This window comes from Camelina sativa, chromosome 15, assembly GCF_030686135.1.
Source record: "Camelina sativa cultivar CO46 ecotype springtype chromosome 15, ASM3068613v1".
NCBI classification, from domain to species: Eukaryota; Viridiplantae; Streptophyta; class Magnoliopsida; order Brassicales; family Brassicaceae; genus Camelina; species Camelina sativa.
In genome coordinates, this window is record NC_141894.1 from 12,889,742 (window position 1) to 12,914,501 (window position 24,760).

The 24,760-nt window shown below is 39.3% G+C and overlaps 3 protein-coding genes across 3 annotated transcripts; all 3 read right to left on the bottom strand.

The window, feature by feature from the left end:
* Positions 1–1,183: 1,183 nt before the first annotated feature.
* LOC104746709 (uncharacterized) lies at positions 1,184–1,830 on the bottom strand. Its single transcript, XM_010468237.3, has one exon. It carries the CDS (start codon positions 1,611–1,613, stop codon positions 1,281–1,283), a length of 333 nt encoding a protein of 110 aa, XP_010466539.1. The 5' UTR covers positions 1,614–1,830; the 3' UTR covers positions 1,184–1,280.
* A 16,386-nt stretch (positions 1,831–18,216) lies between these two features.
* On the bottom strand, positions 18,217–19,300 carry LOC147926568 (uncharacterized). The gene is made up of 3 exons (XM_087487104.1): positions 18,980–19,300; positions 18,709–18,891; positions 18,217–18,411 (listed from the first exon to the last, which is right to left on the bottom strand). The coding sequence occupies exons 1-3, from the start codon at positions 19,298–19,300 to the stop codon at positions 18,217–18,219; spliced, it is 699 nt and encodes a 232-aa protein (XP_087343230.1).
* A 3,045-nt stretch (positions 19,301–22,345) lies between these two features.
* LOC104746710 (FCS-Like Zinc finger 8) lies at positions 22,346–24,638 on the bottom strand. The gene is made up of 3 exons (XM_010468238.3): positions 23,813–24,638; positions 22,766–23,504; positions 22,346–22,646 (listed from the first exon to the last, which is right to left on the bottom strand). The coding sequence occupies exons 2-3, from the start codon at positions 23,488–23,490 to the stop codon at positions 22,577–22,579; spliced, it is 795 nt and encodes a 264-aa protein (XP_010466540.1). The 5' UTR covers positions 23,491–23,504; positions 23,813–24,638; the 3' UTR covers positions 22,346–22,576.
* Positions 24,639–24,760: the final 122 nt, after the last annotated feature.

Below are 24,760 nucleotides of genomic sequence, written 5' to 3' on the forward strand. Positions count from 1 at the left end.
GTTATAGCTAGTCGTAAGATCTTGGATATGAAGTGAAACCAACAAAATCCAAAATGTTCACATGTGTGTAAAAACAGAAGAATATTGTCTGAAATTTCCGATTTTATTTTTGTACTTTACGTGTTCTAAGTAGACTCGAAAACTTTAATTATTTACGTGTTAACATTATATTAATGTTTGCTCTAGATCACAAATCCATTAATCGAAAATAAACATAATCTATTTTATATGATCTATCATTCTATGATTCTATCAATATCTTATTTACTAGCTAAAAGCAAATATAACGTATAGAAGGTTCAATAGTTAGTGTAAATAAAAGTAGAACAAAAACATTTGATGAAGTCACTTCCATTAGATGGAGCTCTTATTAGGCCTCTATTTGATGAGTTCAGCGACAATTGTTGTGATAATTTATAATAGATATATTTGTTTAGACGAAGCCAAAGCCCATTATCAGCCCAGTTAAAAAAGTGTTGGTTTAGCCGATCAACATTACTCCGAATGGTTACGAACAATGCCGGCACCCTCGGCGGTTATCGGCGGCATCGAGATTCACGGTGTTATAGTTAAGCTCAGTGCTCTGTCCGGTACGTTTGTTGAGACTGTTTTGATGGAACTGTTGAAATTTTCTGGTCGAAATATTCAATGAAATGACCACAAACGATGTTATGATCAAAATTTTAAAAACTTCAGTTAAAAGTTATTTTCTCTCTTTGTAGATGCTTAGCTTAGACAATGTATGGCCAAATCGAGAGGACTTCACTAGTGTGTAAGCATCTACAAGAAGCGTTAAAGACGTTTGAGGAAATGAAGAATGTGGATAGTTTGTGTGGGGCAAGATAGGGGGTTAAAGAACTTGTCAATAGTATAGAATCGTGGACGACCAAAATACATAAAAATGGCATCAAACTTTTGCAGCATTACATATATAGCTAGCGACCCAAATGGATAGAGTATTCAAAATCACGAGTTCGATTACTAATTTAGTATGTTATGGTCTCTCATCTCTGACTCGAAAAGGTTATAGAAGTACGTCTTGGTTACCAAGCAAATAACATAACATGAATTCAAGATTTCCTCATGGGATAATTTTGGCCATGTTAATCAAATGACTAAAGAGATTGAACTGTGTGGAAACTAAATGACAAGACTGGGGGAAATTAATTGATTAGTTTAGTTATAGCATCACCGACCATCATTTATGACATTAAACAAAACAAAACAAAGTAGCTTCAAATATTATACATTAAATAATTAGCGGAAAATAGAAAAATGGTTTAGTACAACTTGGTGGTGTTAGATCTACCAAACTTCTTGGACGCAGAGGAAGTCGTCAAGTCACCGGACCTCCTCCGTAGCATCTGCCTCATACCATCGGCGACATGAACCGCGGGGTTATCTTTTTTAAACTTGCCACAAAAAGACACGTGAGCTCTAACGGCTTCATCAACTGTGGTCATCTTCCGGCGGCTCACTTCGTCCCTCACGGCCTCGGAGCAAAGACCACAGAGCCATTTGTTGTCGAAGTTAGATTTGACCTCACTAATGTAGTCTTGTGTGCAGTCTTCCATTAACCCACAACACTCACATCTCACAGATTCTATCTCCATTCTTCACCAAAAAAAAGAAAAGAAAAAAGCCTATGAGCTTTCAATATGGCAAACAAAACAAGAAGATTGTATTTTTTTTTTTGGGTGATGGAGAATGGTTTTGTGTTGTGGGTATGGCTTTATATGTTGCATTCTTTTTGGCCGGCTCTCGACACTTGCAACAATCAATATTATACTCTAGAGCGAGCGATGCGTATAATTGGGCAGATCATATAGTAATAAATCTCTTAACGGTTACATTGGTTTTATATTTGGATAGTGACAAAACGAAATAGCACAAATTACAAGTGACGATCGTATATATTAAAGTTTTGACTAATCAAAGCTTAGAAGTAATAATAATTTTTTTTTATGTATAATGTATATGAAAGTATTAATATAGTCTAGAAACTGTATGAATCATTGAATCTATACGTGTAGATTTCTAATCAATCACCGTTGTTGTCAGATAAATTTATCGTGGGTTCAGTAACCAATTGCGTAGCCATGTTCGGACATTATTATGGTGCGATCTAAATGGCAATAGAGGAATACCCATTTTGGTGAAAAATGATCAAAATCTATGGGCGTTTTCTTAAAAACTTCAAATCTGTTTACAATTTTACAGTTTTGTCTATGATTTTTTAAAAATAATTATAAGCAATGTTAGTGATTTATAAAATCAGTATACACTACCAGAAAACTATAATATAGAAAAGAAGATTAAAAAGAATTAACAATATGAAAATAAATAAAAAAACAAAGAGAGAGGGTAGAGAGAAGAGTTGCCATAATTTGCTCCATGTTCTAAGGGACATGGGAAGGTGGAAATAGAGACAAAGGTGGTTGGATTTAGGAGGGTCCATCACCTACCCAATTATAACACACTTCTCTCAATCTCCTCTAGAATTGTTATATCCACACCACACACATATACATATGATCCTTATTACCATTATCTATCTATATATAAACAACACATATATATATATATATATATATATATATATATATCTATACATGAAATATCTTCTTCACATATGCTTTATCATTAGTTTTCTTGATGTATTATTCAAAGCAGAATTTGTTTGGGTTATGACTAATAAGATAGTTATTTTTTTTTTGCTTATAAATCAGTAAGCTTGGAGTTTTATCATTTTGCAAATGTACCCGAATAATATGTGTAGTCTTCTATAATGCATATATACATCTTAATTAGTAGGAAAACACCATAACTCTCTTAAACATACAAGATGCAAACACACTCGTCCCCAAAAGAAGGAACAATAATTAATTAAGGCCTATGAGTCTTGTAGCCACAACAATAATGTAATACAGTATCATTACTATATGTCAAAGCAAAGTTGTTATAAAAATCGAAGAAAAAGGTAAATAAAGTTAATCTACCTATTTTCCTCCCACTTTTTCGAATCTATCATTATTTTAGGCCAAAAACCGTAGCGAACCTAATTTATAATTTCTTGAATACTAAATAATTTCTAATCTTAAGTTAAACAATACGATGATTAGAAAAATATATACACAAGTTGGTCTGTGGTTAAAGGTTTTGTCGTCTTGGAGAGTAGAGAGATAATTTATTCAACAGCATGCTAGCTCTCGAGGCATAAACTCTGTGGGCGGTTAAACTTTTTGTTGTAATAAATAAAAGAAAGAAATAAAAAGAGATATTGAATGCAATTTAGTAGGGTTAGTTAATTTCAGTTACCCTATTTGTCATGTCTTCTCTCGACAGTTGCTTGACTAAGCTTGTGACTGTCTTTCAGAGTTTCAGCCATAGATTTGTCTATATTTGCCATGTCATCATGCATTACACATCACATATAAGTATGCAATTTTTTTCTTAATTAATATGCTTGCTAACATCACTAATACTTACACATATAATGGTATTATGTTATGAAAATCCATGTAATTATGTCAAGTGGGCTTCATAAGAGCGGATAAACACATCATACAAGTCTATAAAATAAAAGAAAATATTTGCATCAAGAAACAAACAAAACATATTTAAGAAACAAGTTGGGCAATTGTTTGGCTTAAAAAAATATAAAGCATTTGTGAATATGATGCAACAAGAAGAGTTACAAAGACATGAGCATGAGCGTTACTTCCGACGTTGTCTTGCAATAATGCTGACAACTTTTTTTTCCATTGACTGCTTTTCTGAATCATATTTTTTTTAAGGGCTTTGTTTTTTTTATATACTATGTACATAAAGGTATAAAAAAACATATGAACGTTTCATTAAGTGGTTGAACAAAGGATTAAAAGTTTTTTAGGCTTGAAACTCAAAAGTATGTTCAGCTTCTTCGGTTATAAAACGTTTATCGTGCTCCGATTTAGTTCATTTATATGTGGATATCTAAGTTTGACTATATTGAAAATAGTAATTAAAATCATTATTTATAATCATGTAAACACTTTTTAATGAAACAAGATGCAATATAGTAGTATATGGTAAAAGAGAAAGATAAAACTAAATGGGTTTATTAGTTGAAATCGGTAAAAAATCAAGTGGCAACTCGAGTCATGATTATTTTTTGTAATAATAACTACTAAGATATTTTGAGTTTAAATCCGTATATTCTCTCAGTAGTTGAAGAGACTATAACATTTTGTATGATTTCTTCCTAAATGTCTCTCATTCCATATTTCCAACCCTAATATTAAGCTAGGTTTTGACTTAAACAGATGGCAAATAAAATAATTAATAGCCATAATAATATGTAAGCTAGCCTAAAATAAAGATGGATACAATCATATAATGTTCACGATCATCAATGGATTATTAGCCTTACAAAGAAACAAATAGAACTGAAAATATAAATGCTCAGTGCAATCACTATATAGTAGAGAACCGCGAGTGACTAGGATCGGATAGTGGGGAGCTCTAGCCTCTATGAAGATGTTTTGCTTCAAGCAGCGAGTTAAACACTCTTCAATATTAGGTTTTGAGTTCAGCTACGAGTAAGTGGGTACTCATGTAGTTTCGTTCTCGCTAGAAATCGTAAATGGTGTGGACTGTAAATGTAATTAAACATTAGATTTTGCATCATGTAATCATTTTTTGCCCCCATGCTTGGACTTTTGTCTCTCTTTTTCTTCATTGCTTTCTTTGTCAATGATTTGCTCTTACATCACTTGAAGGAAAAGTATACCACCAATGATTATGTGGATAAATTTTACATGTCTCGTGTGGGTTTGGTTTCGAGTTACTTTCAAGAATCATGTCACTAACTATTATTTCAATATACATAATAATCATATCGGTCTATAGGAGTTTTACTTCACACGCATAACAAAAAGGGAATATTAGTAATTGATCGTTAACAAAGATGTTTTTGTTATATCTAACTAATTAAAAGCTATGAAAATTATCCATGGTTGACTCATAAAATGGATTTTACAATTTCACGAATTGACAGTTTAGAACCTTTTAGTAGTAATATTTTTTCAAAAAAAAAAGAACCTTTTAGCTAGTAAAAATGCAACAATGATTTGTAACTATACTGATTATTTTCGTCCAGAATGAAACTAAGTACAAGCGGCAACATATATCGCACATAGTTCAATAAACATGCTAATATAAATTCTATGAAAATTCTACTTTAGCATAGAACTTATATGTTGCTGTTGCACTTATAAAAACGGAAGCGTTAACATATAAGTTCAGTGAAAACGTGGGTTTATGATGATAACAACAACTGATTTCTATAGTAAGCCAGCCAAATACACATAATAATTTATTGACGAGAAGGGTTGGAGCTAATCAAAGCAATCTATAATGGGATTGGTTGTGGTGGCAACATAAATCAACTTAATTGGATTAGGAGTATCTGGCATAAGATTTTCTTTTTCCAAAATGGCCCCAATATTTTAAATCTGTTCATAATTAAGAACATCATTAGTATTCAGTTGACTAAATTAAACTTTCAAACTTGACGCATTCAATCAACCACTCAACGTGAGTCATATAATGATTCTCATCCACTACATTTAGTAGATATATACCATATAACATAGTTGCCTTTCCTTGGCCAAGTTGGTCTTTCTTACATATATTCTCCTAAAACTTAATAGTATGATCAATCTCAATAATTGAAGAAAAAAATAATTAAATAATTGAAAAGATTGCAAATGATTATAACTTTGGCCAAGATAAATGATGGTCTAGTAAAGTCATATTAATTACATTAACAAACAAAAGTCAAAATCAGTTCATTATAGTAGCATGTTACATACTGTATACGTCTTCTTCTCTTTTTTTTTTCTCTCTTTTGCAAAAAATTGTATTGGAGCATAGAACCATATGTCCGTCAACTTTTCCCCCAAACAAATTAATTCCACACTGATCGTTTGATTCACACCCATAATCGATTCTTCACTGATGACTTTTTTTTTGGGGTTTAATGTTACACTGTGTGTGTATGTATGTTGTCCTGTTTACCATGAATTACAACCAATTATAAGCGAATATATTATGAATCTTGTGAATGAAACAAGAGTCAGCAATAGTTGCCATGTGTGCATATGAGACCAACGATGTTGTAGTAAAGAGCCATACCTATATGCATGTGGGTACCTATATAATAAACCAACTAATTGAGATCATCTGAACACTATAAAAAAAAAGGATTACCATAGAACTGATCATACAGGGGATATAGAAATTTATATTTTTAGATGATTTTGTGCGTGACTAGTAAAAACTTGAGACATAAAAACAAAATTGGTATAAGTAGAAGAATTGATTGGTGAATACAAGAACAGGTTTCATATGTCTCGCTGGGTTCTGTTCAACCTCTCGACCTTGCCGTGCTTGTCCTACCTATCACATGTCTCATTCATGTATGTCCTAAAATGGATAATAATAACATTGTGGGATATCTCTATAACAAACAAACAATGGTAAAATAACATACATATCCCTTTGTCCCATTATGTAAGATATGTAAGAAGTCTCTTTTTGTTTCATTTTAGTAGAATTTTTATGCATTACTGAAATTAATTTGATGTTTTATGAATCAAACTGTTCACGCATAAGCATGCATGTGCTTTGATTAACACAATGACGCTTTGATTGGAGCTTTGACAAAATTAGCGGAGTAGAGAAGTGTTTACGTATTTAACTAATTGAGATCATCTGAACACTATAAAAAAAAAAAAAACTAACTGGAACCATATTCATTTCCTTTTCTTTTTGTACATTTTTATGAAGTAGAAGATTCAATTATAGGTCGCATGTAATTAAGTGATAACCAAAAAAAAGTTCACGTGTACATACATGTTTACATGTTGGTTTGTCTTTGTTTGTATGTCTTATGTGCTCGAACCCTCGAGTTTCATTATTTAAACTTATTTGAAATGCTTACAAAATATGGTGTCGTCCATTCAAAATACTTAATATGCAACTTTTCACTTGAACAGCGGATGTTTGCTTAGGATTAATCATTATAACCTGATAATAGTATTAATGCTATAAAAGAATGACATCGCTTTTGTAAACTCTTATCTCTAGATCTCTCTGGGGCATTTCATACTTTCTCGGGGTTAAACAAGCTTTCATCTGAAGATTTTATGGACGCGAAGTAAAATCATATAGGTCAAATTAACTAATCTACATCCGCGATGAGCCTAGTCAAAGATTATAGTGAAAATGAGTTAAAATAAGACGGGGAGGTTTGCTAGGGGCAAGGTAGCGAGGAGATCGTCGAAGAATTTTGAGTATCATTTGTAAGATATGATAAATCTATTCAGTTTCTAGTTTCTACCAAGTGGATTGTTCAACGGAACCGTAATGAAATCTATTACCAACCTCAAAATTAAATAGAATAAATTGTCAAACATATAATTTTATTTGGCCCACTACGTGTCCTTCACCAATCAAGCCGCCACTCGTAGGACCATATGCTGACTTCAAAGTTGGATTTTTTAAGACTCATGGGTCCGACGTTGCGAACTTGCGAGAGCCTCAACTTGTAACTAGCTCATCCTAAACTTATAACAAGCAACAACTAACAAGTGTTATTTGTGTGTAAATAATGCAAAGGGCATCTCCAACTACAATACTATTTTAGTGCTAAAATAACACTATATTTGGTGTATTTTTAACACTAAAAAAAATTTTATCTCCAACCACAACACCAAATATTACACTAAAAATACTATTCTATATTATTTTATTACTAAAATAAAGATTTTTTGAATGATATAATAATTATAATTTATTTTGTATTTAATTTTTTATGTATTTTTAATGGTTAGTTGAATTTTATTATATATATTATCAATCAAATTACTAATTAATTTTAATATTTTCTACTAATTAATAATTTATATTATGAAAATTAAAAACTACAAAACTGTTTTGGTATATTAATTTTTATTACAAACTTAACTAGATTCTTATATAACAATACTAAACTTATATTTAATCTACTATAACTAAGTTATTTTCAAATAGAATAACACTTAAAAAAAACAATATTATAGTATTTGGCGTCCCTACAGTAAAACACCAAATATAGTGGTGTACTGTGCAACAAAAAGAAATCACACTATTATAGTGTAAAATATACAGTCTGGTTGGAGACAAAAAATTATCACTTCCACGTTATTATGCAGTTTTACCGTCCCGTTGGACTTGGCCTAATATAGTATGTTTTAAGTGCGTGGAGTGCCAGTAGTAACCATACAAACTGCTTAGCTTCAAAAGTTCAAATAGTTAAAAATAAAAAAACATTGTATATTTTTATACTACTACCATTCGCAAAGGAGGAGGCGCAGATTAGCAGTATCCTGTACATGTTCAATATCTTATTATATAAAGCTTGATGTCAAAATTACTAATTAACAAGATCGTGACATGTGTCAATTGTATCATTCAGATGTTGACACGTGTCAATTCTAAATTTATTAAAAAATTTAAAAATAAAAATGTAAAAATTTAAAACCTACCATAAAAAGATTTTATATAAAATTAAAATAGAGAAAAGAAAACCTAATAAATAGAAATTCGAAATTCAAAATTATAATCGTCTCATATTTTTTTCACCAATCAAATAATTTATTCAAAAAGACTGTTATTGTAATATATATAAGATATGAGTATGTAAGATTAATGTATGTGTTTTCGTAACTATAAAAAAATTAAAGTAAAGAGATATATAATATGTTATTTAATGTGTTCATAAATAAAATTTGTTGGTTGTAGTAAAGACTAAAAATTATATTTTACAAGTAATATATTTTTGTGTGTACAAATACATTTTTAGTGGTAATGTAGATATTATATTTGTAAATAGATATACATTACTGTATTATAGCAAAAAAAAAATAAATATTTTCTATAACTAAAAGTTTATCTCTTTACTTTTATACGTTGTTTTTACTTACGAAAAGAATTAAATATATATTCTTTATTAAATTTTATTTTATTTTAATAACTCATCTACAACTATTTTCTCTAACTAAAGTGTATCTATATACTTTTTTTTCAACCAAACAACAAATTAAAAGGAAATTCCTCAGTTAGTTGTCCAAGCCAGAGGGAAGGGGTTTATTAAAGAAACTTCAGATATAAGAGAACGCGAAACACATGCAAGATACTCCGCTTTTGTATTTGCTGCACGCGGGATCCATGAGATGAAGAATAGTAGGAATGATTCCAGCGAGTTAAACTCATCGAGCAGGTTGTTGAAAGACGGATAATCTTGGACTGCACCATAGCGAGTAACTCAGCACAATCAGTCTCAAAATGTTGACAAGTGATTCCTACAGCACGTATCCGTTCCATGGCCCACAACAACTCTTCTAACTCCAAATGCAGAGGGAGAGGCTCCATCTTAGACACGAGGTGAAAAACATGGACATGCGAAGATGGAGATGGAGCTGACATGACCACCGTAAAAGAGAGCGCCTCTTCCAAGGCTAACTTATTGCCCAAAGCCTTAGCAATTATATCATTTGCCTCAATCTCTAAACCTTGAAAAACTTTTTTGTTTATGGCTTTCCAGATTGCCCATAAAATTCATGGTACAGTAAAACCTCTATAAATTAATAATGTTGGAACTGCAGAAATTTATTAATTTATAGAGGTTTTATTTTATCGATAAATTAATAATTTATAGAGCAAATGTCCATATTTGGTAATTTTTTTAAAAAAAGTTTAAAAAACTAAGATTTAATTTTTATAGATAATATTTTTATATAATCAATTACAAGGAAAATAACAATTCTCATGTTTTGAAGAGAAAACTAAAATTTTTTGATATAGTAAAAATATTAGAAATGAGGTTTAACAAAAATTAATATTCATATATATACATATATTTTGATAATTTTATATAATTATTAATTTATACTATTGTTGGGACTATATATTTACAAAGGATTTTCAAAATTTTTATTATTTTATTAAATTATCGAATTATATCCAAAATTACACTAATCCTAACTTGGGACCAGAAAAATTTATTAATTTACAGAGAGTATTAATTTACCGAGTATTAATTTATAGAGGTTTGACTGTAATTGAAGAAGTTGATCATGATCACCCTTTTGAGAGGCACTCTTCCAGAAAAAAAATCCAAATTCGATTACACCGACTCATATGTAAAACCCTCTGACGAGACCAGAGTCGGAAATAAATCCCAAACTTCACACGAGCGAGAACATTCAAAGAAAACGTAATTAATAGTCTCAACCGCAGGTCGCACCTTGTACACCAAATATCACATTGGATATCCCGGTGTATCTATTTACTTTTATTGATAAATATTTACTTTATATTCTTTTAAATTTTATTTTATTTTATTTTATAGTGGTAATAGTTTCATATTAACATTATATACTTGTCACTTGTCAGTGTGTAGTTAGGCAACCAAAGCCCATACTCGCAATCAGATTCGGTTTTAGTACGGTTTGTTTGCGGATTAAACTAGACCAACAAGTGTAAGACTATTATTAAACCCAATCATAATTGGTCCACGATGCAGAATGGTAATATCCTGATCCTTAACGGGCTTCGACTTTTTAATTTTTAACTTCTTCTTCCTTTTTTGTCAACTAATTTCAACTTTACTTCTTTTTTCTTTGATAAAATAAAGTACAGAGTTGTGTGACTAAAAATACTTTCAATGGTTAAGTTCACCCTAATCTATATCATTTCTTGGAAGAAAAAAGAGTAAAAGAAATTTTCAGTGTTTTGTTTTATACTAGAATTCTTGTACAATTTGTTTCCAATAATTCAAAATGTTGTCAACAAAAAAAAGAGAAAAACTATACGGTTCCATTAATTATTGTACAATTTGTTTTATATACCATGTGATTGTGATATATATAAGATTCAAATCACTTACTTCTATTTTCTGTCTTTTATTATTTTTCTCAAAGTACAAAATTCAAATAATTCAGTCATATTTCAACAGTCAAAACTCATCAACTTTTACAATTATTTTCTCAAATAAAGTTCAATATATACTTCATTTAAGATAGTCAAGAAAGACTTTTAAGTTATCAGGATTTTGATGCATCAAATACAAATTTAATGGTGATAACAATTCTTGTCATTTACAGAAAGAACAAAAAAAAAAGAAGGTGAAAACACATATACATGTAGAGCTTCACGATCAAGAGACAAGAACGACATATCTTCGCAACTGTCTTTTACATTTGAATTTGTCATTTCATGTGTTAATTAGATTCGTTGTTGTTGGATATGGGTTTCACCCAGCTTTAACAGGCTTTCCTGCAGGCCCATTATCGAAATAGTCAACCCAAAAACCCAAGAAGGCAAACCGGCTAAATCCTATTTGTTGGGCCGATCAAGCTCCTAGAAGGTCCAATTAAGACGGACAGCCCAATAAATGACGGCCCGGATAAGAACGATCGCCGACTTTACTTGAGGACAATCCCACATCGATCCCGAGGCAGAGAGGTGAAACGTCCCATCAGCTATAAATACCAGGGGATCAGCTTGCAGAAAGGGGCAAGTAACATCGGGCAAGAGTCATGAGTAAATCCGATTCTAAGCTATAGTACAGTTAGTCATTTTGAGAAGCACAATTCTCTGTAATTAGCCACCCGGCTTATAACGGTTATATTGTAATTCGACGATCTTTGACTATCTTAATAAAAGTCCTTTGTTTCACCCTTTCTATTATATCATCCTCGAGCTAGTAGCTATACTAGTTCAACATTTGGTGCGCATCCAGGGAAACAAACAAGGAAAGCTTTTGAAGAAAGTCCAACATCGACGAAGCACATTTCGAGCAATGGCAGAAAGAGAAACGACGGGCAGCGACGGCTATGTGGCGGACACGCCGGACCGCATCCAGCAGGCCCAAGAGGAGCTTCCAATACCGCCGACCCGGCCCCCGACAACGCCGAACGGCTCGATCGGAGAAGGCACCAGCGCCCTCGACATAGGAGCACTAATGCGAAGCATCCTGGAAAAAATCGACGCCCAAGACAGAAAGACAGAGGAACGATTCGCCACTCTCTCTAGCGTCTGTGCAAAACTACAAGAAAATGCCGAACATCCAGACGGCACCAATAGAGCCGATCCCAATAGCGCCGACCAGAACCAGAGCGGGGAATTGGCCGAACTCAAAAGTCAAATGAAGGATGTCACAAGCAAGTTCCACCAAGCAACCAGCGCGGCACCTGATGTAGACCATATGTTGGAGCAGTCCCAAAAAACTCCATTTACTGCGCGAATCCGTCGGGTCGTCGTTCGCCCCGATTGCAAAATAAAGCACCTACCTCCGTATAAGGGAGATTCGGACCCAACTCACCATTTGACATCCTTCGAGATCGCAATCCATCGTTGCGAGTTTTCCCCGGAAGAGCTAGACGCTGGAAAGTGTCAGCTGTTCATCGAAAACCTGAGCGGCGACGCCCTCGGCTGGTTCTCCTCTTTGCCGCCTGACTCAATCGACAGCTTCCGTACACTCTCGCTAACCTTCTTGAAACAATACTCGATATTAGCCGTCCCCACCGCGACAATCGCCGATCTCCACAATATCGAGCAAGGGGAACATGAGCCGTTGCGAACATTCATGGATAGGTTCAAAAAGATTGCCACACAGGTAAAAGCACCCCATAGCGTTTCGCTTGCAGCCCTTCACAAGGCCCTATGGTACGAATCAACGTTCCGAAAGGATCTCAAGTTGAACAGATTCCCAACTTTCCAAGATGCCCTCCATCGAGCGGGAGTCCACATTGAACTGGAAGAAGAAAAAGTCATCTACGACAAAAAACGTGCTTCTACCGGAATTCAAGTGCCAACCCGCAAAGCAAAAGAGGTATACCACGAACCTCGCCAACACCTCGACAAAGAGTACCTCGCGGACAGTAAGAAGCGCGGCGCAACGTACCTCGTCAATGACGCCCCGCCAACCCCCGCAGTCAGTTTGTCAGCTATAGTACCGACGACCCCACCAAAAGGGGCAAGAGAAGAGCCTGACCATAACTTGTATTGCGAGTTACATGAATACACCGGACACTCTACGCAGTCTTGCAGACACTTACAAAATGCGTTGCTGGGCAAATACCTCAACGGCGAGGTCAAAGTGGAATTACGACAGTACAAGAGTAATGCCCCGCGAGGCCGAGGTCGAGGACGCCATGGACATCAAGGACGAGGTCCAAATAACCATTTCAACAATGGACCAGCGCCGAATAACCAGCCCGCAGCTGGCAACCAGGTGGGAGGACAAGAAAACCAACCGGCTGACGCGCCACCACCTCCAGCCCGCCGTAGAATTAATGTCATAAGAGGAAGTCTACCGTACGACCCTAACTGGCCTCGCGCCTTATATCCCGTCCACGACGTCGAGAGAGCCGAACGCGATTGGTTGCCCGGCAGAACACCTATATGCCGATCGTACTCTCCGATCATGTTCGGAGAAGAGGACACTGCCGAGCATCGGACTTCGCCCACTGGACCTGTCGTTGTTGAAATAAACATCGGCGATTGCTTAGTCCCGGATGTGTTGGTCGATACAGGAAGCTCCGTTAACGTCATCTTCCGGAGAGCACTCCCGCAGATAAAAGTCGACCTGCACTTGACCATGCCCGAAGTACAAACCTTGACTGGTTTCGATGGATGCTCTCTTACCTCTTTAGGAACGGTCATGCTCCCAATGAGGGTCGGTGGTACGGTTCACCTCTTTGAATTCGCAGTCGTCGACCGTCCAAGCGCGTATAATGCCATCCTTGGGACGCCTTGGCTCCATAAAATGAAAGCTGTGGTTTCCATCTACCATCAATGTGTCAAATTCCCAATGGAGTTCGGCACTTACACCCTCTACGCCGACCCAACAGCGACCCAATGGCCGCCCCGTCGCCGTGTTGACATGATAATGGGAGGATTGACAGCATGTAGAGATTCCGTGCGGTCAATCCGCGACTATGTAAAGGCCGGCACAGCTGCGGTCTGGCCAGTTAAAGTCCCACCCTTTGTACCTCCGATCACGTTCACAGCAAACGACTTGGCTGGAGTCAACTTCCCGCACAACGACCCTCTCGTCATCGAATTACACGTTGGAGAAAGCGAAGTAACAAGGATTATGATCGACACGGGAAGCTCCGTCAACGTAATCTTCCGGGATGTCCTCGACAAAATGAAGGTCAATAATAGAGAAATCAAACCATCGATCAGGCCACTCACCGGGTTCGACGGAAATTACATGATGACGTCCGGCACAATCAAGATGCCAATTTACGTATCCGGCATACCCTCGTGGCACAAGTTTGTTGTGGTTGACAAGCCGGCTGTTTATAACATCATTCTTGGATCCCCCTGGATTCACGACATGCAGGCCGTCCCATCCACTTATCATCAGTGTGTGAAGTTTCCCCTGTCCGGCCAGATATTCACAATCAAGGGTAATCAATCAGACGCTAGGAACTGTTTCGCGATCGAATGCAAGTTACGGAAGGCCGCTGATTTATAGCAATCACAGCAAGCGCTGGGCGCGCCGCCAGCACCTAGCCCCGAGGAAATTCTGAGTCACCACCTGCTCGATGAGGTCAATATCGACGAGAGTGACCCAAAGCGGTGCGTTGGGATCGGTGCTGATCTCGACCCGGCAATAAGAATCGAACTGGTCCAATTCTTGAAGGACAACGCTTCCACCTTTGCCTGGTCTTTTGACGATATGGTTGGAATCAGCATGGACGTCACAAGTCATGAACTTAACGTCGATCCCACTTATAAACCCGTCAAGCAGAAGCGGCGGAAACTCGGACCCGAACGGTCTAAAGCGGTAAATGATGAGGTCAAAAAATTGTTAGATGCTGGGTCAATCATGGAGGTTAAGCATCCTGAGTGGCTAGCAAACCCGGTGGTGGTTAAAAAGAAAAATGGGAAGAACAGAGTCTGCATCGACTTCACGGATCTCAATAAAGCCTGCCCCAAGGATAGCTACCCGCTACCACATATAGAGAGGCTCGTCGAGGCCACGGCGGGCAACGCATTGCTCTCCTTCATGGATGCCTTCTCAGGATATAACCAAATCTTGATGCACACCGACGACCGCGAAAAAACCGCCTTTATCACAGATCAAGGCACGTTCTGCTACAAAGTAATGCCGTTCGGTTTGAAAAACGCGGGAGCCACCTATCAACGTCTTGTCAATAAGATGTTTGCAGACCAATTAGGAATAACTATGGAGGTGTACATCGACGACATGTTAGTCAAATCCGCAAACGCAAACGATCACGTCGAGCACCTGCGAAAGTGTTTTCAAACCCTGAATAAGTATAACATGAAACTCAACCCGGCAAAATGCTCATTCGGTGTGACGTCAGGAGAATTTCTAGGGTATATCGTCACGAAAAGGGGAATAGAGGCAAACCCGAAGCAAATAAAAGCCATACTCGACATGCCCTCGCCGCGAAACAAGCGCGAAGTCCAACGCCTGACCGGCAGGATAGCAGCTTTAAACCGATTCATTTCACGGTCAACCGATAAAAGCTTGCCGTTCTACCAATTGCTGCGATCGACGAACAAAGCGTACGAATGGACCGCCGAATGCGAGCAGGCGTTCGTCGAGTTAAAAACTTATTTAACCACCCCTCCCATACTTTCAAAGCCTGAGGAAGGAGAAAAGCTTTACCTATATATCGCCGTTTCGGGATCGGCAGTTAGCGGAGTATTAGTCAGAGACGACCGAGGCGAACAAAAGCCAATCTTCTACGTCAGCAAGACCCTCGACGGGGCTGAGTTGCGTTATCCGAACCTGGAAAAAATAGCATACGCCGTGGTAACTTCAGCTCGCAAGCTCAGACCCTATTTCCAATCACATACAATCGCGGTCCTGACGAACCAACCTCTGCGGCAAATTCTGCATAGCCCGGGACAATCAGGTCGCATGGCGAAGTGGGCAGTCGAATTAAGTGAGTACGATATCGAATATCTGGGCCGAACTTGCATGAAGTCTCAAGTATTGGCAGATTTCATTGTCGAGCTGCCCTAACATTTCACCTCTCCTAGCTCAAGCGAAGAGAACTGGTATTTGTACGTCGACGGAGCCTCATCGCAGCATGGTTCAGGAATTGGGATTCGCTTAACATCCCCAACCGGAGAGGTTGTTGAGCAGTCGTTCCGTCTTAACTTCAACGCAACAAACAATGAGTCAGAGTATGAAGCTTTACTTGCCGGAATGCGGCTTGCAGCAGGGATCGTCGTAAAAAGGCTTCATGCCTACTGCGATTCCCAGCTCGTCGCAAACCAATACAATGGAGAGTACGGTACCAAATGCGGCCGCATGGACGCATATTTAAAGATAGTAAAGGAGCTAGCAAAGGGTTTCGACCAATTCATGATCGACAAGATACCTCGAAGCGCCAACGCACCCGCAGACGCCCTGGCCGTCTTAGCATCAACCTCAGACCCGGACCTACGTCGGGTAATCCCAGTCGAGAGTATCTCAGTAAGTAGCATCGACTCTGGGGCTCAAGTTAACATCATATCTGCCGACCCGGTGGAACATGCCGACCTTGACGATGAGGCACAACCTAACCATGAGGCCAAGCTCGCCGCCGAACCCGCGGACTGGTGCCAAGAAATACTTCAGTACATCAGTGAAGGAGTAATCCCGGCAGATAAATGGCAGTCCCGACGCCTTAAAAAGAAGGCGGCACAGTACGTTATAGTCGAGGGACGCCTTTACCGTTGGAGCGCGGCCGGCATATTACTACATTGCATCTCGACAGAAGAAGCCCAGCGAGTAATGCAGGAAACACACGAAGGAGCCGGAGGAAACCACTCCGGTGGACACGCCTTAGCACTAAAAATCAGGAAACATGGAATATACTGGCCGACTATGGTCAGTGACTGCGAGCAGTTTGCCGTGAAGTGTGAAAAATGTCAGAGACATGCATCCGATATACACGCCCCGGCAGAATTACTCTCAACAACAACAGCACCGTATCCGTTTATGAGATGGGCAATGGATATCGTCGGACCACTACCCGCGTCACACGGCAAAAAGTTCCTTCTTATATTGACTGACTACTTCACCAAGTGGGTTGAGGCTGATTCCTATAAGAAAATCCAAGCGAATGAGGTCCAAAACTTCATCTGGAAAAATATAATATGCCGACACGGATTACCCTACGAAATCGTAACAGATAACGGATCGCAGTTTATATCCAAAAAATTCGATGATTTCTGCGCAAGTTGGCGTATCCGGCTCAGTAAATCAACCCCGAGGTACCCTCAAGGCAACGGTCAGGCTGAGGCGACCAATAAGACTATCTTAAGTGGCTTAAAAAAGCGGCTCGAAGAAAAGAAAGGCCTCTGGGCCGACGAGCTAGACGGCGTGCTATGGTCCCACCGAACAACTCCGCGAAGAGCATCAGGACAAACACCATTCTCGCTAGCTTATGGCCTGGAAGCAATGGCGCCAGCCGAAGTAAGCGTCGGCAGTTTACGCCAGACCATGTTAGTCAAGAACACCGAGCTAAACGACGAAATGCTCTATGACAGCCTCGACGAGATCGAAGAACTACGAGATCGCGCCTTGCTCCGAATTCAGAATTACCAGCAGGCGGCAGCTCGTCATTATAACAAAAAGGTCAACCTGCGATCCTTCAGCGAGGGAGACCTCGTTCTACGCAAGGTGTTCGAAAACACCGCCGAGCTCAACGCTGGTAAGCTCGGCGCAAAATGGGAAGGGCCGTACCAAGTATCCAAAATTGTTCGCCCGGGAGTTTACGAACTAGTTACCATGTCCGGCGAAGCTATTCCGCGATCCTGGAACGCCGGCAACCTTAAGCGCTACTTCTATTAAGAAATTTGTGTATTACGCATATTATATTTCTATTTCCATCTAGGAGTATTCAGTATCTGTGTAACTTGAACTACGATCGGCTTGATCCTTTTTTAAAAAAAAAAAAAAAAGGGTACGTAGGCAACCTGAAAAGGCGCAGCCACAATTTATGAATGCAATTTTCTATGAAAATCCCCGCGTTCCTTTTTATTAAGCATATTGTCTTGCAAAATTCGACAAATATCATACAGGCAACAAAGAAAACAAAAAAATACACACCCAAACAGGGTCGGCAATTTGGCCAGTCGTGACGATTAAACAAATTAATAAAAAATGGCACTCCACGCGAGGTGCAGATCGTAAGCCGAGCTCCAACCATTGCTCGCAAATAAACCAAGGCCGATAAGCGAAATAAGCCGCCACCAGCGCGCAACCTCTTCGGTTCCAAGGTAGGGAATAAGCCGAGCTTTAATACGCGAATCCAACGCTTCTCGCTCCCAAAATCTGACAGTCACATCCTGCAAAAGCAGACACAAAAAAAACGGTTCCGAACAAAGACTTTCGGCTCGACACAATAAGATGAGAGACGTCTCACTGTCGAGAATAACCCAAACATAACATAAACACCCGAAAATAAAACCCGCCAAGCGGGTAAAGCGTTCAACAAAAAAAATAACACCAACCGTAATACAAAAGTTCCGAGAATAATACGTAACCCAACACACGGGTACCAAAAAAAAAAAAAAAAGGGGGAACCGTTCATCAACCGGTAAAGACATATAATACGCCGAGCACCCTCAGCGACTCTCACGGACTCTACGGCTGTAGGCACGAACTCGATCACGGAGCCAGAAAGGCATCACACGAAACTTCCCGAACCCAAATCGCTCCCAATCCTCTGGCCCAGCCTCCAATTTCCGCATCCCCATCTCGAGGTCCATAATCTGCTTGACCAGAAACTCATGCCGGCGACGGTAGGCCCGGTGCTGAATCTCGATCTACCAGTAACAAGAAAGAAAAAAAAAAAAAGCAAAGTAGTTAGAAGGTCGAAATTAGATAATAGAAAGCGCAACATGACGAACTAACCGTCCTAAACCAGCCAACCGCCAAACGCCTTTCGTCAGGACTCAAGGACTGAAGGAACTCCACCGGAATCTCAGCAACACCCGGCACGAAGTTCCGCGGCAGTGGCCGAAACGGTGGTGACGCCGCAGCAACGGATGGGCTTCTCCACGGAAAGAACAGATCATGAGGACCAGCTTCAACAAATCGACCCGACCCATCACTAGGCTGAGCCGGATCAACGCGAACTGGCGACGGAGAACGGCCAGTTCGAGGACGACCGAAAATAATCCGTTCACTGCGATTCACCGGAACCCATTCCCCCGAGTCATCGGAGCTACTCATGATCGAAGCAGACAAGGAGGAAGGAGAGTATGAAGCAAGGAAAGATTGTCAGCAAACTGAAATAAAGAAAAGACGAAGAGAACGTTGCGTGACCCACTTTCGCCCACCCACGCCTCCCTTTATATATAGCAAAGACAGGACAGAAGTGAAGCGACACGACGGTTAACTAGAAAACCGTCCACTTTACCGCATTTAATGCACCTCCCTCCCCAGCCAACCGTCGCCTCGCAATAAAAATCGCGCCACACGCAACATCCGCATGCGGTAATGATGAGAAACACCTTGGAAAAGCAATTCACCATTTAAACCAAGCAATTAATACAGCAAAGCCGAAGGGTCCAAGAGTTGCAGCCACTTAACGCATTAACTCCCCAGCTCGTCAAAAAAGGGGGGGGACTATGGCAAATCCTAACTCTGTCTAAGTCTCGCCCCAGCTCGTCAAAAAGGGGGGACTATGGCAAATCCTAACTTTGCCTAAGTCTCGCCTCAGCTCGTCAAAAAGGGGGGGGACTATGGCAAATCCTAACTTTGCCTAAGTCTCGCCCCAGCTCGTCAAAAAGGGGGGGGACTATGGCAAATCCTAACTTTGCCTAAGTCTCGCCTCAGCTCGTCAAAAAGGGGGGGACTATGGCAAATCCTAACTTTGCCTAAGTCTCGCCCCAGCTCGTCAAAAAGGGGGGGGACTATGGCAAATCCTAACTTTGCCTAAAGTCTCGCCCCAGCTCGTAAAAAAAAAACACGTAATAAACCGCAAGGACAGAACGTCGCAAACTTAGAATCATTACCATCATTCACAAACAAAAGGGAGGGGGAATTAATACACCACCCCCAAAGTATTCAAGTCATACTCAAAAAAAAAACGGAGATGCAAAATATAAATAAGTCTTAAACGATAAGAGCCACAAACGGCATAGTTCCAAAGCCTCGCAGGGCTTATTCCGGCACAATTTCGCCCTCGCCTTCAGAGGCGATGACTGGAGCAGGAGCTAGTGGATCCCTCACGCCTGCATCACTGACAAGCCCAGCAATTTGAACGCTACGACCTTCAATCCCTTCGGAAATCGGAGCCACAGCAGCATCCGCCAAAGCGAGGCCAGTCACAATGTCCAGTTCCGGCGTTTCCTGTCTCACCGCCTGTGTCTCAGCATTGGGAGCCTGTTCTTCAGTGTCGGGCAGATCGGGTTCCGCAACCTCGGCAGTAGCAGACGGCATGTTCGAACCATACTCGTCAAAATCGACGATCTCATCATAGCCAGGAATACGCCGAGGATTAGCCGCAACACGCTCAGCGGTCGGAGTCACCACGTACCCATCGTTGACAAGCGGGGTGATCTCAATGCCATCCACAACATTATCCCAAAATGCCGAGCCGTCAGTGACAAATTGGACCACCTTCGTAGGAACTGGACAACCATCAGCCACAAGGTCCTCAACCTGCTTTAGGATACCATTCGCCTGAGCCTTCATCATCATTGGGTTAAAAGCCCGCCTCACGTCCCAGATATGCTGACGATTTTGATCCGACCGTTCGCGGTAGAAATCCCTCACCTCGCGACGAATTTCCTCGGCTCTCTTCTCGACCGCAGCCTTCAGTTGATGATCATAATCTTCAGCAGCCCGTCTGACGGAAGTTTCCAGGCGAGTGATGTCGGCACAAGAACGTTCCAAGGACCCCTGCAGTTGGCGATTCTCCTCCTTCAGACGATCAAACTCCCGCCAAGCCTTAGTCGATTCAGATCGATACTTGCCGACCTGGTTCTGGCAATCCTTTAGTCCAGCCTCGGCAAAAGCAGTCTCACGTTCGGCAGCCTTCAGCCTGCGCTCGTAGCGACAAACCATCGAATACACCGAGCTTGCCGACTGAGGCAAAACCAAATAAAGTTAAAAAAAAAAAAAAAAAAAAAATAATAATAATAATAATAATAATAATAATAAAATAATAATAATAATAATATATATATATATAGAGAAGAGAGGATGAACCTGGAGATGATGCCGAGCCCATTCGTCGAATGCATCATCCTCCTTCAAGTCCCCCTCAGAGCGATCACCCGGCACTTTGGAGACCTCACGAATGAGAGCACCACATTCCCGTTTGTCAGAAAGGAAAGGAGTGTCCTTCGCATAGCGGAAGTTATGAAAATAGGAAGGCTGGACGCCTTTATCCTTTGGGTCTAGCGAGGAGGTCCTAGGCTTTTTAAACGCAACGACCGCATCAGAACCAGCCGGAGCCTCTTTGCGCTTGCCAGAATCCCCCGTCGGGTCAGGCAAATTTTTCGAGGAAGAGCGATCCTTTTCAACCGTGAGATCGATAGGAACGATATCCTTATCCTTCGCATAGCCAGACTTAATACACCGTTGATTGTCCTCATTGGCTCAAGGCTGACCACAATGAACTAAGGGGGGGACAATTGTTGGATATGGGTTTCACCCAGCCTTAACAGGCTTTCCTGCAGGCCCATTATCGAAACAGTCAACCCAAAAACCCAAGAAGGCAAACCGGCTAAATCCTACTTGTTGGGCCGATCAAGCTCCTAGAAGGCCCAATTAAGACGGACAGCCCAATAAATGACGGCCCGGATAAGAACGATCGCCGACTTTACTTGAGGACAATCCCACATCGATCCCGAGGCAGAGAGGTGAAACGTCCCATCAGCTATAAATACCAGGGGATCAGCTTGCAGAAAGGGGCAAGTAACATCGGGCAAGAGTCAGGAGTAAATCCGATTCTAAGCTATTGTTCAGTTAGTCATTTTGAGAAGCACAATTCTCTGTAATTAGCCACCTGGCTTATAACGGTTATATTGTAATTCGACGATCTTTGACTATCTTAATAAAAGTCCTTTGTTTCACCCTTTCTATTATATCATCCTCGAGCTAGTAGCTATACTAGTTCAACAGTTGTGATATTAGCCAATAGCCACAAATATTAGTATGGAGTGCAGCAAAAAAAGATTCAAGATATTCAAAACCTCCATAAAAATTTAAGCTAAGCTCATGTTTAGAGTTTTCTGTCTTAACACATATCAAATGGAACTTGCTACATTAATAATTGTGATCACTACTGTTATTATTAAAGTATATGATTATGCATGTAGACACATAATACACATAGATACAATGAAGATACCAAACTCTCTCTGCTCCCAACCAAACCAAAAAAAACAAAAAAAAAGCAACTAAACAAAACTGAAAATTCATATCTAAACATTTTATTAATTATTAGTAATTACTCATTATTATCATACTCTCTCTTTTTTGTTTTTTAATATATATTTAATTATCATTTTCATCAGACATCATCTCCAAGGCTCTGCACTCACTGCTACAGAAGGCTCTATCTCCCCTACAATTAAAATCATCAAAATCACCAAATTAATTAGCCAACCAAAATTTTACAAAAGTTTCACATAATTTGTTATGTTAAAAAAAAAAAAAAGTATAATGAAAAAGGCCAAACCAAACCTGTACATGAAAATGTCATCACGAGGACCAAGACTCTTCTTACAGTTACAGCAACTACTGAGAAAGCTGTCGGGTGGGGAACAATCCGAATCCGATTCGTTAACCGGGTCGGAGCTTCGAAAGAACACGACGCCCGGTTGGCTCTCGACGATGCAGTTATCGAATATATGAATGGTTCTCGGGTTAGGCCCGTGACATGTCACGCATGTGTAATCCTCAGATAGCTCCATATCGCTGGCCGAGAAGTAGCCGGAGAGTACCCGGGGCGACCCGAGACCCGACCCGGAAGTTGGTTTCTTCGTCGACTCCGGTTGAGAGTTCCTCGTTTTGATCCCGAAGTCCGACGAGGAGCGTGGAGAATCATCCGGGACCCGGATCCGAAGCTGTGACCCGAATAGGATTGTTCCGGATCCGGGTTCGGAGTTCTCGTCTTGGATGAGAGAGTCGACGATGGCAAGTCCGATTCTTCTGGGTTCGGGTTTCAGATGGGTTTCTTGGAGTTTCGGGTTGTCGGATCCGAACGGGTTTTTCAAAACGGAGAAAGGTTTGGTGTCGAGGATCGAAGTCGGGCTCGCGACAGCGTCGTTTTCAGTGAAGCTTTTGAAGCTACTGAAAGCTGTGAAGAGCCTTGGAAACGGCGTCGGTTTACTCTGTTTTTGATTCGTCTGGTTCTGGTTCGTATCCGCCATTAAAGCTTGCTTGCTTCTTGATCTCTTCTTTAGCATAACTCACTGCTCAACTACACCACACAACAACAACAACAACAAAAATCACAACTTTATAACTCAATTAAGCATAAAAATCAAAACTTTATAACTTCAACTACACATAAAAGTCATAACTTTGTAACTCAATTATGGAAATACAAACTCAATTAAGCATAAAAATCATAATTTTGTTACTCACTAAGCATAAAAATCACAACTTTTATAACTCAATTATGCAAACAAAAATCATAACTTCATAACTCAATTATGCAAATACAAACCATAACTTTGTAACTCAACTAGGCAAAAGAACATAACTTTTGAACTCAATTGAACTAACCTCGAAGATTGTGGAAGTTTTACAGAGAAAGATAAAGCTTAATGCAATTCTGTTGCCTCCATGATTTGGTAAGAAAATGAAAGTGTCACAAAGAGAAACTAAAATGAGAAAGAAAAAAATATTATAAAAAAGGAAAAAGTAACTGAAAAGATTTTTATAATTGTTTGTAACTCCCGAGTTTCTCGCACTTTCTTGCTAAAACTTTGTTTATTTTTATTTTCTCAAGTGTGTAACAACAACATGAAACGTTAACACTAGAGATTGGAGAAAGAAGAAGAAGAAACAAACAAACAAACAAAAGCAAGAATTATTGATCCGTTTGTTTTTGTAATTTTGTTTGCTTTTTTAATACAATTTTTTGTGTGTGTGGGTTTGTGTTGTTGGAGTAGTGGGGTTATAGTTTCGATGAACTGAGAAAAGAAGAAAATTATAAAACAGCAGCCCCACTGATTCTCTTCTCTACCATATCCTCAAAATTCGCCATGAAGTTTCATAGCAGAAGAAACAGAGAGAGCACTAAAGAGACACACTCACCCACTTAGCTCTTTGTATGAAATTAATAATATATTTATACTAATATACACACAGTTTTGCATTTATATCCGTCTGTATAATTCTGTGTATAAGTAATCATATATAGAGAGTGAGAGATTGTTTTTGAAGAATCAGTGGGTGAAGATATAAAACCACTCGAAGCTTTTTTTTTTTTTTTTTAGCAGTGGAACTACCTAAATTCGATTATTTATTTTTTATATGTATTTGTCTTTTATTCTTTTCTGATTTATTGTTTTTTTGCTTTTGGGTATGCCAAGGAACCACTCACGTCGTTTTCTACTGACCCTTTCGTCTTTTATATTTTCTTTTGGATTTTTCTTTTAGTTTTCTTTCTATATTCTTTTTTCTTTTTAATTTATTGTATAGAAAACGGAAACTTTAGGAATTTAATGA